Genomic DNA, 15,223 nt, shown 5'->3' on the forward strand with positions numbered 1-15,223 from the left:
ATAGTGAACACAACATATGGCATAAAATGAAGAAAAAGTCCATCAATCTTTTTTAATCTCTGCCTCAGAGTTTAATCTTTGTAAATCCGCACAGACTAGATGTGTTTAATGTGTCATGTGTGTGTTTGGAGCTGGTAAAACTGCGCCACTGTACACAGAGATTTAACAGGCTGTACGCGGGGACTTAATTCCCGTCACCGCATCTTAATCGGGGCACTTTACGATGCTCTTTTGACTTGTAAGTCACAACCTTTGACAGCAACAAGACAATGTTTGACAACATACGTGCCAATGGGCTTTACAGCCGACCCGCTGACCTCCACTAGGTGCCAATTAACTGTGGATTACCCTTAGCCTAGGCAATGGGTCAGCGCTAATGTCACTCTGTTTAAACACTGGTGTCATGCACGTAAAGCCATGAGAGTCACACTATCACACTTTTTGTGCAGCGAAAACCTCGAGAGTGAAATGCTTAGAGAAGCATTACTGCAAACACTTAAGGTAGGTTTTGAAGAAAAAAACAGAGACAAGCACGAAAGCACAAACTGGGGAAATGACCTCAAAATACTGATATTATAATCCTGCTATTTTAATTCCCTTAGGGGTCAATATTGTGTTCAGTTCCTTTATCTGGGAGGAGAAGCTTCCAATTGAGTAGCTGGGAAAAAGAATGAGAGGGAGGCAGCATAGTGACTCCACAGAGAGATCAACAGACTGGATCACTGCCTTGACTCAGTGAGTAAAAACCCTGCGTACTTAAAGTTATAACCCTTCACACTTTCTTTACAATCAACCCTCAATTGATGATTATTTAATGTCTTCCTTTTTATCAGCCTCTCAATGTATTCACATTCCTTCAGCACATTAGATTGTATTGGTGGTGCTTGTTTCAGATTGTCTATCTAAGCACAAACGTTTCACAGATAACGATGGACGCACGTAAGCCAATGCAATTGAATCTCACTGGTAAGAGCCTCACTATTAAATGTTCACTTTCTTTACACTGTATCATAACAGTTTTCATTCACCGCCACTGCAAACCAGACATTTGCTGCTATAGTGCTGTTTCACGTTAAAAGTTCTCAACAGAGAGTCAACAGAAAACAGTCAGCATTAATCACTGACCACGACCGTTCACCAAAATGGTCATTTATTTCAGGGCATTTTTCTGTCAGAAGATTATTCTGTTGTTTTGTGGAAAACTCGTTATGCCAAATGTAAAATCAAATGTAGTTGAAATATTTTTTTTGACCGGACTTAAATTCAAGTGAGCTCTCGGAGGTTCACATTTTTGTTTGAGGGATTCTGTTACAGAGCAAAGATTTAAAGTATCATCCATGAAATCATGTGACAATATGTGCACAGAGATGCAGATAGGACAAAGTGATGTTACCTGCTGAGGAGGACACAGAGGAGGAGGAGCCTGCTGCTAGAGTCGGGCTGAACGGGTCCAGAGACAGAAGGTCGTTGTTGGTCAGTCTGACAGAGGAGAGAGGGAGTCAAAACAAACCTTCTCACATTTTCAAGAGGGGTTTCCTTTCTATCATCAAACTGTGGAACTGGAGATCAGCGATAGACGATTTGATTGCTTGGGGGCAGTCAATGTAGAGTATGTAAGAGTGTTAGCAACCCCGCAACGCAGAGTATACAGTAAATGTTCAAATAAATGTACTACACTTTTTACTTTTTTTTTTTAAACTATAAAGCAGCACAGAAATTTGAATTTGTGAATTGCCAACATAAACCATCATGCGATATTGGCAGCTTTTGCTAAAAGCTCCAAATACAAGCAAGGTAGCATGAAAGTGCACCACGGGTGTTGCAAGATCCCTCATGGTCCGATTTTTCACACAGAACCTTTATTTTATCTTTCCATTAAATAACAATGTCTGCTCTGTTCAAACAGCAGCTCAATGCATCTGTACGATATCACAGCGTCATGTTCCGTTTTGTCTTTAATATCACAATCTATTCTAAATCATATCCATAATGTGGAGAATGGCAATGCGTGTCAGATTCAGGGAAAAGAGATGGCAAACTAGTGTAATTAAGGATTTAAAAACACTTGTTACTTGTGTTGAATAATAGGTTTGACGTGCCATTGAAAAAACATCTTTAATTGCACAGTAGGGTGCAGATTCTAGAGATTATCTTGATAACAAGTCGACACAAGCCTATTTTAAAGCAGCTTTTAAATACAAAAATGAACAAAGACTATTTCAAGTGCACAGATGAGATAAATGTATAGTAGAGCCTATGAACACGTTGGCAATTAAACAGACAGTTAAAAAAGGAAGTTGTGATGTTTTCCTCTAATACTCACTCATATGATGTTGGCACTCGGGGTTTCGCCAGCTCATCGCCTGCAGCGAGGGCAAAACAAACACAAACTCAGACCTGCACCGGGTGATGACAGCAATTACGCTTTCACAGCGAGGAAAAAATAAAACCGAAAAACCAACACGGGAGCTTTTTCACCATCTTGTATTCAAAGACATTTGCCAAAAAGTACATCACACCTTAAACCAGAAACACAACTGAGGTTTTGACTGAACAAGTGGGAACCACCGTCTGCCATGAAAAATCATACAAATATATTTGCAGTAAGATTTATTTTAGATACAATACATTTCTTATTGATGCCTTATAAAGCAAAACCTTACTGCAAAAGCATTAAGACAACCCGCTAATGTGTTTTTGATGCGGTGGTAACACTTTACAACAGGGGGGGGGGGGGGGTGATTTAGCAACTAAAAATAAAATCAGGCGTTGCTTGGTTATTCTGTGCCCCTGTCTAAAGTGTTACAATAACCTGCTAAGATTCATACAAGCAGAACTGAAGCACCAGAGGTAAGAGGATGCGGCTGAAAGGACCCAAATTTATAACCGCACATGTCAGTAGAATTCTTTCCCAATAAGACAGTGAGAGAACACGGTGTCAGTGGTGTTAGCTGGTGTCAGCTGCATCAGCTGAGTGAAGAGGCTCCTATGAGGGGACAGAGATGAGAGCTGTGGCAGGTACGTTGAGCGGAGGAGGGCAAGGCAGGGTTGGAGGGTAACTACTGCAGCGAACACATACTCACCACGACCCTGAGCCTTAGGGCTTAATGCAGATACTCCTGTGGTCCCTAAGCATATGTACAGTACATCTATCAATGCCATTGCCTTGTGTAAAGTTGACTCAGTGAGTGTTTCAGCAGCATAATGTGAATACAAATAACATTAATACAATTATCATTTAGGGTCATGCAAAGGCTGAATCTGAGAGTTTGGAACAAAAAGAAAAGAAAGAGCTTTTCAGCTGATAAAATAAAAAAATAGATTTTCTGAATTTATAGTCAAGGATTTTATGATTTTTCAAATGTGCATTAAGACGACATGGAGCTTGAATCATTACATGACAGACCAAACACACTAAACTGTAACAGTTTGGAGAAGATAAAATAAAAATCGGACATGTCAAAAATACGAACAGCTAATGTAGCAATTAATGGTTTTTGGAGAAATAACCCTGAAGCTCACATTTACAGAAACGAACAGTTATTTACTTTTTCTTGGGATGTGTTGATTTTGGCTACATTTCTGGATTTTCCTTTTTAAAGACAACCTCTTTAAAAACCTCCCAGGCCAAGAAAAACGGAGCTGAGGAGTTGTACAGTTGACCCCCCCTCTCCTTCCTTCACAGTCATCCAGCAACACACAGATACAGAGAGGTCAGACTGAGAAAATACTCACTGGACTGGTTCCTCCGCATCTGTCCCTGAAAACAAAACAAAAAAAGAGCAATTAATCAAAGACGCATGAGACCCACCACAAATTTTCATCGGTGCTTTCCAAAACTTGGCTGATTTTGTCCCAAACAAAACTAAAAAAGACTGACAAGACAGAAATTATCAGTCCCCATGTAGGACGCATAAAACTGGCAGTTAATAAAGAAAGAATCCTACGGGTCATCATGTTCTTCTCTGCTTCACTACAACATTTGCAACTTTTGGAAACACAAACACAAATCCTCTAATGTCAAATAAGTTGATGTAAGCCTCGAACAGTTGTTTATATAACAATATATAAAATTTCAAACATATAAAACCACTGTGAAAGTAGGGTTAAGAAAACTTGAGGGATGAAAACTATATTATTGATTATTCCCAGAGGCCGAGGGCATTTTCCACTTCAGAGTTAGAGACAGTAAATCACAGGATTACTCCCGACTCACACATACCAGACGTTAAACGTAGGGTAAAAAAAAATCACTAGCGCAAAACTGTGCATCTACGCCCGTACGACAATCAGTCAAGGACAAAACAGCGCGTGCCCCCAAAACTTCACCAACTTCCTTCCCAGAGCCTTTTTTTTTTTTTTTTTGCGAGGAACGTAAATCTGCCATGTCACGCTGCGGAACACAAGATATGCGAGATATGCTCTTGGGGGCCACCAACCCAATGGAAACTCAGAGCATCAATTTCAATAAAGAACGTTTTCGTACGAGGAGAATGGTTAGGGGGACAGTCAAGGGAGGAGGGGAGAAAAAGAAACAAAATGGGTTTAAGGAACATAGCAAAAGCATTTAACCACCGTAGAGCTGTGAGGCCAGGGTTTAGTCCCACAGGCGCTAAGCGGCAAATGGGTTCAATTACGGCTCTTGCTGGCCACACACACACACGACTTCCATTGCTCTTTCAATAAAGGGAACACCGTGGAGGGAGAACCAAACAGGAGAAGAAATGAAAAAGACAGAAAAATGAGCACTGAGGGGGAAAAAAAAGGAAAATCTCTCAGTAATTCACACCAGATGATGCAACATTCGTCATCACCTTGGATGTATGCTGGAAATTTAATCCAGAACTTTTGGGATACATATAAAGCAGGGAAAATACATCTAAACAGATATAGAGGAAGTGAAATGCAATGTAATGATTATTTTTTAGTATTTAACTGAAAATAAGTCAAACACACAAACAGCGGTTTATGTTTTTTTTTCGTTTTTGGTACTTTAAGGATGAGAAAGTAATTGCGGGTTCGAGTCACGACAACAACCAAAACCGAACTGCAAGGAACAAAGTCTAATGTTTAAAAGAGAACATCTTTCCTCCTGAGTCTTGTTACATTAAATAGAAAAAAAAAACATCCTCTATAAACTTGTAATGTATCGTTACCATTAATTCCAAGGGTGGAAAAAAAGAAAACGTAAAAAAAAAGGCCTATAAAGTATTCATAAATAACCACAACAGAGTCCTGTCTAGAAGAAGTGGGATCCAATAAAAGCCAAAGAGTGAAAGCAAAGAAAGAAACAAGGGAAAGAAAGAGTGAGGTTCAACACAAACAGTGAGGAGGAATGGTGGTGTGAGCAGGGTGGGGGGGGTGGGGAGAGTCTGAGGCAGAGGGAGGAAGATGCCGTGACATTGGTTTAATGTGCAGCCGGGGAAGTGCGACGGGTGAAACCCACTAGACCCCATTCGCGACACTGAGCGTGCCCCCTCAGCCACTCCACAACACCATTAACAACAACAACAGCTCAGTGCACACACGGTGCATGTTTGCACACAAGCAGTAGTGAGGCTTTAAATTTTAATGGCAGTTGCTATTTTCATAGAGCAGCGGAGAGTGATTCAGAGATTGAAGTGATGGTGAGGGACAAGGAGCTGAATGAAGGGCTCCATGACTGAGGTCACGGTTCAGACTGGGCTCTCTCTCCGTGTGTGTGTGTACGTGTGTGTGTGTGTGTGTGTGTGTGTGTGTGTGTGTGTGTGTGTGTGTGTGTGTGTGTGTGTGTGTGTGTGTGTGCGCGCGCGGATTTATGAGTGTGCAGTTTCACAAAACATCCCCTGCAAGCGCCTGTAAAGAGAGCTGTGTGTATGAGTCTGCGGCAAAGGCCAACAACATCAGCCACTTAAATGAAAAAATTATTGACCCAGAGTTATTGATATTTTTTTTTGTTTAAAAATAAAACGTGATCCTGAGGTTGTTCACCATGAAACTGAACTCTGAGCAAAAACACAACACGAAATGTGTGCATGCAGGAAACGTACTGGACCAGAAGCCAATCTGGCATGTGAAATAAATTGGACATAACACATACGCCTTCCCATTGTAAATAAAATAAGCTCCAAGCAAGAGTGACTGATGGCAAACGACTACAGGGGGGATAGCCAGGCTGAATAAATGGCATTCCCATGTAGCCCGACAAAGGTTAGATATTCTGCTGTTGCCCTCTAGTGTTGGACAGGCAGAGCAGACGTGTGGTGCAGCAGAGCAGCACAGCAACAGGTTTGAGTTTGGGAGTTTTACTATTTAACAAGTCACTAAAGCCATACCGAGGTGGAGGGCGACAGGATGATGTTTCCAATGGAGGCTTTGAGCTCGTCGATGGTGGCTCGGTTCTGGTGCGTGCCGTTGTTTGGCTGAACGGGCTTGATCTCGACGTGGAACTTCCTGGGTTCGTCTTCGTCCTCGGAGTCGCTGGACGAATAGAAGGAATTCTCTTTGGCATGTGGGAAGGAAAAAGGGTTAAGGAGACAACAGCAGCAGAGCAGAAAGAAAAGAGAGGAGAGAGCATCTACAGTCCAGTTGTGTTAGGTCCTGGCCTCAGGATGCAAATGGTGCGAACAGATAAAAGAAAATAGCAACAATGACTCTTAGAAGCTGTGCAAAGGATATCGTTTTCATTTCCTTCTGGTCGGATACAGAAGCCCTCCGCATCAACCTGGGGAACATTCTGTAAAAACACAAGTTAGACACTTAAAAAAATTCTAGTTGCACAAGTCAATCATCACAAAGTTAAAATAAATATATTAGTATACAAAAACAGCTAAATGATACATACCAAAATTATTTTTATCAACACTTAAGATTTTGCTCATCTCATCGTGCTACATTTTGAAAATTCATTAAAATTTTCAATCAAGGATTAGACAATAAATAAATTCTGATGATATACATGGAATATTATGCAGTTAAAATAGGACAAACAATTAGCATTAACAAGTATTAACAAGTAGCTTATACAATAATTTTCTCTTAGCATATTAATTATCTGTCTTTTGTCTTTAGTCAAACTTTATAACTTTTAGATTTGTTCTTCCAGATTTGTCTCAGTGTAAGTCATGTTATTTAAATACAATTTATCGTATTCTGTTGATCAGCAGAAGTTAAATGGTTTAAACCCTTTAATTCTCTTTGCATACTAAACTTTTGTCCTCTGCTAAAATGTTTAACCTTGGACAAACTTTCTAAAACGTTCTAGATTTAGATTTTTTTCAAATGTAAATAAGTGTCATTTTCATCAAAGTGTGTCATTTAGTCAAGTGTAGATCATATCATTTAAATAACATTTAAATGGAGTTCTGGTTTTAATGTTTACATAGAGAAGGAAAATAGTCACTCTCTCCCCTGTTTATACAGTATCTATATTACATTACCAATGAAACACAGTGGAAATGTTACACACATTTTTCAAAAACTCAACACACACTTAATTCCAGTAATTCTGCACCACACCCAAACATAACGTTTGGCTGACACTCATCATGTCATCATGTGCGACAAGAGCTTAGTGGTGCAAGCAAACATTTTCACAACTACAAATTTTCACATTAAACATTTATATAAGCTACTTTAGAGGATACAAGAATAGCAATACACGACAAGGGAAATGCTTTTGTTGAAATCCAATGCTGATAAAAAAAAAAAAAAGCTTTCAACAATTGACTTAAAAAAAAGAAAATCTGTGTCAATTAAATGTTTTAATTTATTTATGTATGATGGTCTGAATATTCTCTCAGTGTGTGTGTGTGTCTGTTTCTGTGTATTAGCTTGCTTACAGCGTTCTGGATGTCTATGGCCCCATAGTATCCGGGGGGAGCGCCATTGGCAGTGTTCTACAAGCACAAACAGAGAAATAAATGAATGAATGAGCATATCTACAACACAAACAAGAGGGAACAGAGAGAGACAGTGGGAGAGAGTCACATGTTCAAGGAGTAAAATACAAAGCAAAATAATACGAGCAAGGATCTTTTCTACCTCCTGCTGTTTGAAATCAAAAGAACATCCAAAGCTGAATTAATATTTTAAGTGTCAACTGAAAGAAAACATTCATTAGCTATTTGGGTAGAAAAATATACTCACAGCAGCTTCAACTTCTGTAGACTCCCTGAAAGACAAACGGTCGTATAATGATGAGCATTTTGTATTTATTACAATATTTATCTATTATACTATTATATGTTTATTTTTATTATTATTATTTTTAATCAGGAGGCAAAGAAAAACAAGCTGCATAAACTGTGTTGATGGACTGAAGAGGAAGTCTTGGGACTCACGTAGAGTCTGTGTCCTTGTCTTTCCTACGGATGCCGAATGGTTTTCGCTTTCTGGGTTTAGCACCTTAATGCAAAAACAAAGCAATTATAAACACCCCCCAAAAAATACATTAAATGTTTTATTTAAAATTTGACAGCTTTAACTTGACTTTACTTCAATGAAATGTCACTTGCAGTGTATTTGTGAAAACTTGTATTGTGTATTAATTCTGTGACAAGACCCACCTTCAGTTGCGATAGCTGTATTGCACTCCTCAAACTCAATGGGCCCTAATGAGACAAAAAAAATCATTTAGGTTCAGTTGGCAAGGAAAGGGTCAACAGCCCCCTGCTGTGAATGCTGTGAATGTACATCACGCAATAATCACACACACACATATATACACACACGGCACAAACACACTCGGGCAAACACACAATACGCGGTCTGGCGTGCCATACAGAGTGTAGATACACACAGGGCTAGGCTGGTCCCAGAGGGCAGACAGGGTCAATAGCAGAGTCAACTGTGTGTCTGGTGGCACTCAGAGATGTGACACTCCCTCTTGGGCACACAAAGCACCACTGTACAACACAGACTCTTCCTCATAGAAACACACACAAAAAAACCACCTGGGACAAATGAATCACCACAATCATAATCCAATTCTAAATGTGTGTGTGTGTGTGTGTGTGTGTGTGTGTGTGTGTGTGTGTGTGTGTGTGTGTGTGTGTGTGTGTGTGTGTGTGCAGGTATGAAGTGAGCTGAAACTAAACCTGCCCACACGGGACACGCAAAGTCACTAACCCTATTACAATAAGACAAACAAGTCCAAGATTACACGCAGAGAAGTGTTTAAAGCCACATGGACAAATCTGCTCTCAGGCTTAAGAGATGCCCTTTTCTCCTTCTCTATGGCATGCGAAAATATGGCCAGAAAAAAAAAAAGAAGAAAAACAAAAAAAAGAAGAAACAACTACACAAATCACGCACACACACATACATGCGAAGCCTGCTGAAATAACAGACCGGACCAACAAATCGTCATATCTACTCCAGCCAACAGCCTTAATATCACTTGGAGCACGACCAGCCGTGGATGTGATTTAACATAAAAAATAACATAGCTTTTGTATATTGGGAGACATCATTCAAAAACAACTACGTTTACACTTAATTTAATGCTCATCAATTATACACATGTACCTCCGAGGCCCTGCACGCTTCAAGTGAGCCTCCAGAAACATTTATGGGGGCTTTTAAAGGGTCGACACTTTAAGGTACACATGCTAACACGCACACACAGAGTTGCAGGAGGACCAGAGGCAAGTCATGCAATGTGTGTATGAGTCAATCAGGAAAATCCAGGAGGTTTGGCTGTGTGTGGCTGTGTGTGGCTGTGTGTGGGTGTGTGTGTGTGTGTGTGTGTGTGTGTGTGTGTGTGTGTGTGTGTGTGTGTGTGTGTGTGTGAGACCGTGTGATTATCTGTTAGAAAGAGTGACTATTTAATGAAACAAACTGAAGTCAGTTTCACATCAGTGTAATGGCCACACTAGTGCATGTGATCCATATCTTTAATTGTAAATTAATAAGACACACTCAAGCACTACAGTACAGCAATTTATTTCTATGCAGTATTAACATTGCAGCTGCACGGTTATGACGTCTAGCCAAGTAACAGGAAACAACACATCTTGCTAAAATGCTATTTTAAAATAGATTTTCTTAAATCGAATGACCTGAAGGACACGTAGTCTGTGTCTGCCAGCAAACCAGATACAGACAGATGTGCTGCACATGACTGGAAAGCTTACTAGCTTGCAAGATGAGCAGGAGAAAGAGAGAGACAGAGAGAGAGAGAGAGAGAGAGAGATGGGGCACGACCCTCTGGCAATATTTGCCGATACACTAACATGCCTTGACCTGAAAACAACAAAGCTAATGATATTTTAACTCAAAATGTATACATTAGCAGTGGTCCAATGAAGTCTCCCCAGAGGACGCCAGTCGCGAGCAGAATTGACGCATTGTTTGGCGTGTGCAATGCTGAGTGAAGCGCAGGGAAGCGGCGAGTCACGAGAGGCATGCATCACGCCAAGTGAAGTGGATAAAGTACACCAATGACCGATCTACTCTACTGTGCAATATCAGGCCTCTTCACCGCCGGCAAACGCACAATGCAGAGCACGAATGGCTGTTTGGGTGTGCGTGTGTGCGCGTGCGTGAGAGTGTTTCATGCCAATCAAAACAAAATTGGCATGCTCACTCAAGAAGCATTCTCCCATGGGAGGAAGTGAGAGAGACACACGCAGACGTGGTAATTTCGCTGCCCCCACTCGCTCATTGTGCCGACATAAACCAGGTGAGAAGATCTGAATCCGTGAGGTGTGTCTTTTCCGCGAGAGGAAGCTCGTAATCATTATCTCCTTTCACATCATTTTTAATTGAATGCATCAGCTGAAGGTATTGTCAAACCAAAAATAATTAAAATAAAAAAGGGACCCAGAAAAGGGGAAATTACTGGAAAATTACACATTGCATTCTTGGTCCAAGCTCTGGGGATGTTTAACAAATGCAGCGGATTCACGTTAGGCCAAGGCAGAGCAGGAACTCTTTGCCGCTAGCATCCCGCGATTGCATCTGACAATATTTATGCACACCAACTGCAGAAAAAGTCTAAACACCAGACACATGAATATTACCTAAATCTGGGCCGACATTAGGAACTGTTTAAACATCTCCTAAACAGACAGACGACTTTGTTTATACAGGGGAAGATGTTTCTTTTCTTTCTACTCTCTGTGAGGGAAGCATGCAGTCACGCATGAGCGGAGGATGGTTTTTTAAATTGCATATGCTTCACATGGCACTGGGAGTGGGAGAGGGGCAGAGGGGGTTTGCGTGTCTGGCCCGCCGCCAGTTGACAGCTCAGCTGGATATCGTTGAACACTCCGAACCCCCCTGCCTCGCAGTGTGTCACTTTGGGATTGTTTCCGCAATAGAAAGTTTATTCAACCTCTCTCTCTCTAAAGGCACCGGACTGGCCATCCGTTCAGCTATTTAATCAGGGGACAGACAGGTTATTTTTCTGACAGGGCCGGGGCTGCTGTGCAATCCCTAATGAACAGCTTGATACAAGAGGAATTTTCTGACCGTTTCTTAGCCTCAATTAATTCTGCTGTCCAAACAAATGAAGGCCACCACTCCTTGGACGCAGCGTCTGGACACAGGGGTCACCGTTTGTGTACACACAAACACAGCAGAGGTGAACCCTTTGTGCCTGTGACCTGACGTAATGTAGTGCAAGTACAGGGACTAGTGAAGTGACTGGACATTTTACGACGGGGCTTTAAACTGTTCACAGATTTTCGCCGACTAATTATTAGGCGCTGCTGTTAACATCTAGCTGCAGGGCTACTACATGAACTACACGAGCGACCAGCCATCAGTGAATGAGCTTGTGTGTGTGCAAAAAGAGGGAGGTGAGGGTGTAGAGCCGAAGGAGTCTGAGGAGTATTCCCTTGATTATTGTGGCATGGCAAAGTTTACACAAGAGTCATTGTTGAGCTCTGACCTCCTGAAGAGGTTGGTTCTGCCTGCTTAGTCTGTGAGCACAGCAAAGCCCCCCGTGTGTCACATGCTTACTGGAATGCCAAGCCTGCCTACCTTTACAGCAGATTACTATGATTGACTCTGATGGCCCTCTCCTTCTTCTAATTGCCCCTCTCTATACACCCCTCCCATCCGCACAAGGCAGGAACAGGCCGAGGGCCCCGTCCCCCCCCCCGGACTAATTTATTTACACACGCAGGCACTGACAAACACGGGTTATTAGAATAAAAACACATGAGTCAGTGTGGCTTACCTGGTCTCTCCTTTCCCGTTCCTTTGCTCTCAGACAGCTTCTGTATCAAGCTCTCCACCGAGGTGTTTTCAACGTTCCTCACAAACTCGTGGTGGAGCTATAAAGTCAAAAAGAACAAATATGTATGGTCAGTTACTAGAAACTCAGAGACTTACTGGAGATGATAGGAACACAGGGAAGTTCAACTGATTTTTTGGTCCATTCGATGTTGGTGTTCGGAAATTTATACAGTTAATTGCTGATCAATAACATCCACAGTAATAATCAACAGTATCCTCACTATTCCAAAGGTCAAATTACATATCAAAGTACTGGCAGCACAGCCACATCCAACATCACCAGCAAAGATGGAACAACAGTGAATAAATATTGCAGTGTGTTTTTCCAGTGCCCTGAACCTGACTGAAGAATGACACATTTTCATTCACTTTAAAACCTGGTCTCAGGCGGGCATTTCTCCCTATGGAGATCATCAAAATGTGCTTTTTTTCCCAGGCGATCACTTCTCATTGTTCATGGCTTGCATGTAGCTTTTGGCTTCCAAGAAAATGTTTTACATCTATTATTACATGGACAGTCTGTATAGCTTGCCAGCTACATACAGTATATACTGTGTTTATGGATAAATTAAAACTGTATTACATGAAAGAGATTTTAAGATTCACCTTATTGTCATTCAGACCATACACAGAACGTGCACAGTAGAAGGAAATAATAAGTAAAAGAATAAATAGATAAATATGGTACAGACAGACATGAGGATATTACATGGACAGAATTACATTGTACATATTGAATAAATTGATAAATAAGATGTAAACAGACGTACTGATAATAGATAAATATAAAAGTATTGTATGTACTGTATTGTAATGCACTGTAAGCTTGAGACTTCACTACACTTTATTATGTTGCTTCTCATTAAAGTTTATCAGTCTTATTTGCTTTTTCTCTACTCAGAACAGAATTTACTGTTTTGAATATTGTTTATAAATTATGTAACTTAATATGTAAAATGTTCATTAACAATTGGGGGAACTACAGTTAGATGACTTAGCCAACATTAACTTTATTGCTCTTTGATTGATTTTATATTTGATAATTTTGTGTGAATAGTAACTAGTCACCATATAAAGTGTGGGTATGAGCCTTTGGTGCCTGTCACGTGCAGCACTCTTCTCCCCTTACTGCCTATTACCCTTTTTAAAATCAGTTTCACTGCAGGAGCTGCATGTGGAAAGTGGCAAGTTTTGACAAAAATGCTGTAATCACTACGTCTTTTACTGTTTTTCTAGCATTTTCTTTGCATTCTTTTCAGCAGCACCATCACTCCATCCTCAGAGCACCACCCAAGATGGCCGTGATTGGTTTAAAGAAATACAAACAAGCCAAAGCATTTTTTCCCCCACCACATCAGAATGATAATGGGTGCTGCCAGACCGTTCTCCAGCGCTGGCACAGCGATGTGCAGCACTGCGTCAGACTATGTCACAACATGCACACATTTCTAAGAATAAAGAAAAACAAAGGATTAGTGTCACATTTTTGCTGCGATTTGTTTTATGATATACATGACGGGAGACAAATGCATCCGGCTGCACTCTCCCTGTGACTTGCACTGCTTTTCCCTTTTGTTGATATTTCTAACATTTATTCTGTATTTGGCCTGTGGAGACAAACCGTACTGTACCGTCATTCTATTGTGTCAGGTTGAATCATTGTTGGCACTGTGGCCTGCCCTTTGGGCAGTATCAGAGGAAGGGTAGTGTTTGTTTGCTTGTTTGTTTTGGATGTGCATGTGTGCTTGTGTGTTTACTGAGGGGGAAGTGAAAGCGATGTATAGGCGTGGGGATGAAGAACAGCGGTTGACTGTGCCGTCTCACCAAACCATTTAGATGTGCGTGATACTGTAAGCGCAGAGTGGCTCCACTATCAAACAAACACACACGCATACACACACATATGTGTCTGCCCCCCAGGCCCCTGGAGCGAGGTGGAGTGCATTAGCCTTCTGTGCCCTGGCAGGAGAGGATGTTGGGGGGGGGGGGGATGGTGATGTGGGTGAGGAGGGAGGAGGGGGGGCAGCAGGGAGGCTGCCGCGGTGAGGAAGTATGCTCACTGCAGCACACGCGATCTGTCAGGTGCTGCTGGCATGACGGGGGGGGCACTAATGTCATCAACCTGCGTGGCCTGCTCGCCTCACAAACACGCATAAACACACACACGCACACACAAACACACAGAAAACTCGTCCTGTGGAGACCTCTCTCGCCCACATGCTCGAAACATGCATCTGCCTTCAAGGGATCCTCACTCACACACAAACGCTCGTTTAAAAAAGCAAACACAGCACGCACACTGACAGACACACCTGCCCTTATGCCCCATATGAGTTTGAAGCGCTCGGTGCAGGGAACTCTGCACTTCTCTCAACTGAAATAGGAACTTAATATAAATCTATATGGTGTTTCCTTTCTTTACACTGCTAACCTTTTTATCTCATCCTTTCATTCTAACCTGCTTATCCTTCACGCCCACTGAGCTGATACTGGATAAGTCTACTCTGAAAACGCCTGCGAGGTTGACATGATTTTAGTGACACACTTTCGGTTCCAGGTGCCCTTCACTTTGGTTTCATTCACTCAACTTCCCTGCAATTACGTCTCATCTGATAAACTGATACACATGGACTCACCAGCAAACTAAATGGGTTTAAGGCACGCAGAGATTCATGCTCTCCCATCACTGATGTGCAAATCTGTTTGCAGGCACTCCAACCATCCAGTAGATACATTAGTGCAGTGAGAAGGACATGATTCCAACCAACTTCCAACCAAGGAACACTAACACGTAGTAGTTGACTGATGTGAGTTTCTCATTGGCTGATACCCTGATAAATATTGATATAAATAGAAGTTAAAAGTACAGTAATAGGCCGGATATTTCATATACTGTATATATATATATATATATATATATATATATATATATATATATATATATATATATATATATATATATATATATATGTGTGTACATGAGTAGTAGAGTTAACAA

At 41.3% G+C, this 15,223-nt stretch overlaps 1 protein-coding gene across 14 annotated transcripts in view; it reads right to left on the minus strand.

The window, feature by feature from the left end:
• Positions 1 to 15,223, minus strand: part of fcho2 (FCH and mu domain containing endocytic adaptor 2) — a 44,840-nt gene that overhangs the window by 10,883 nt on the left and 18,734 nt on the right. For 9 of the 14 annotated variants that reach the window (XM_034603150.1, XM_034603139.1, XM_034603142.1 and 6 more), the window contains exons 8-18: positions 12,167 to 12,263; positions 8,547 to 8,591; positions 8,322 to 8,385; positions 8,128 to 8,152; positions 7,821 to 7,877; positions 6,658 to 6,715; positions 6,315 to 6,490; positions 3,736 to 3,760; positions 3,084 to 3,128; positions 2,324 to 2,363; positions 1,394 to 1,479 (exon numbers count right to left, since the gene is read on the minus strand). In XM_034603150.1, coding sequence (XP_034459041.1) covers positions 1,394 to 1,479; positions 2,324 to 2,363; positions 3,084 to 3,128; positions 3,736 to 3,760; positions 6,315 to 6,490; positions 6,658 to 6,715; positions 7,821 to 7,877; positions 8,128 to 8,152; positions 8,322 to 8,385; positions 8,547 to 8,591; positions 12,167 to 12,263 — 718 coding nt within the window. The remainder of the gene's footprint in view (positions 1 to 1,393; positions 1,480 to 2,323; positions 2,364 to 3,083; positions 3,129 to 3,735; positions 3,761 to 6,314; positions 6,491 to 6,657; positions 6,716 to 7,820; positions 7,878 to 8,127; positions 8,153 to 8,321; positions 8,386 to 8,546; positions 8,592 to 12,166; positions 12,264 to 15,223) is intronic. The other 5 variants (XM_034603140.1, XM_034603145.1, XM_034603149.1 and 2 more) reach the window with 1 other exon arrangement.

This window comes from Hippoglossus hippoglossus, chromosome 12 (assembly GCF_009819705.1).
Source record: "Hippoglossus hippoglossus isolate fHipHip1 chromosome 12, fHipHip1.pri, whole genome shotgun sequence".
In the NCBI taxonomy this organism is placed as follows: Eukaryota; Metazoa; Chordata; class Actinopteri; order Pleuronectiformes; family Pleuronectidae; genus Hippoglossus; species Hippoglossus hippoglossus.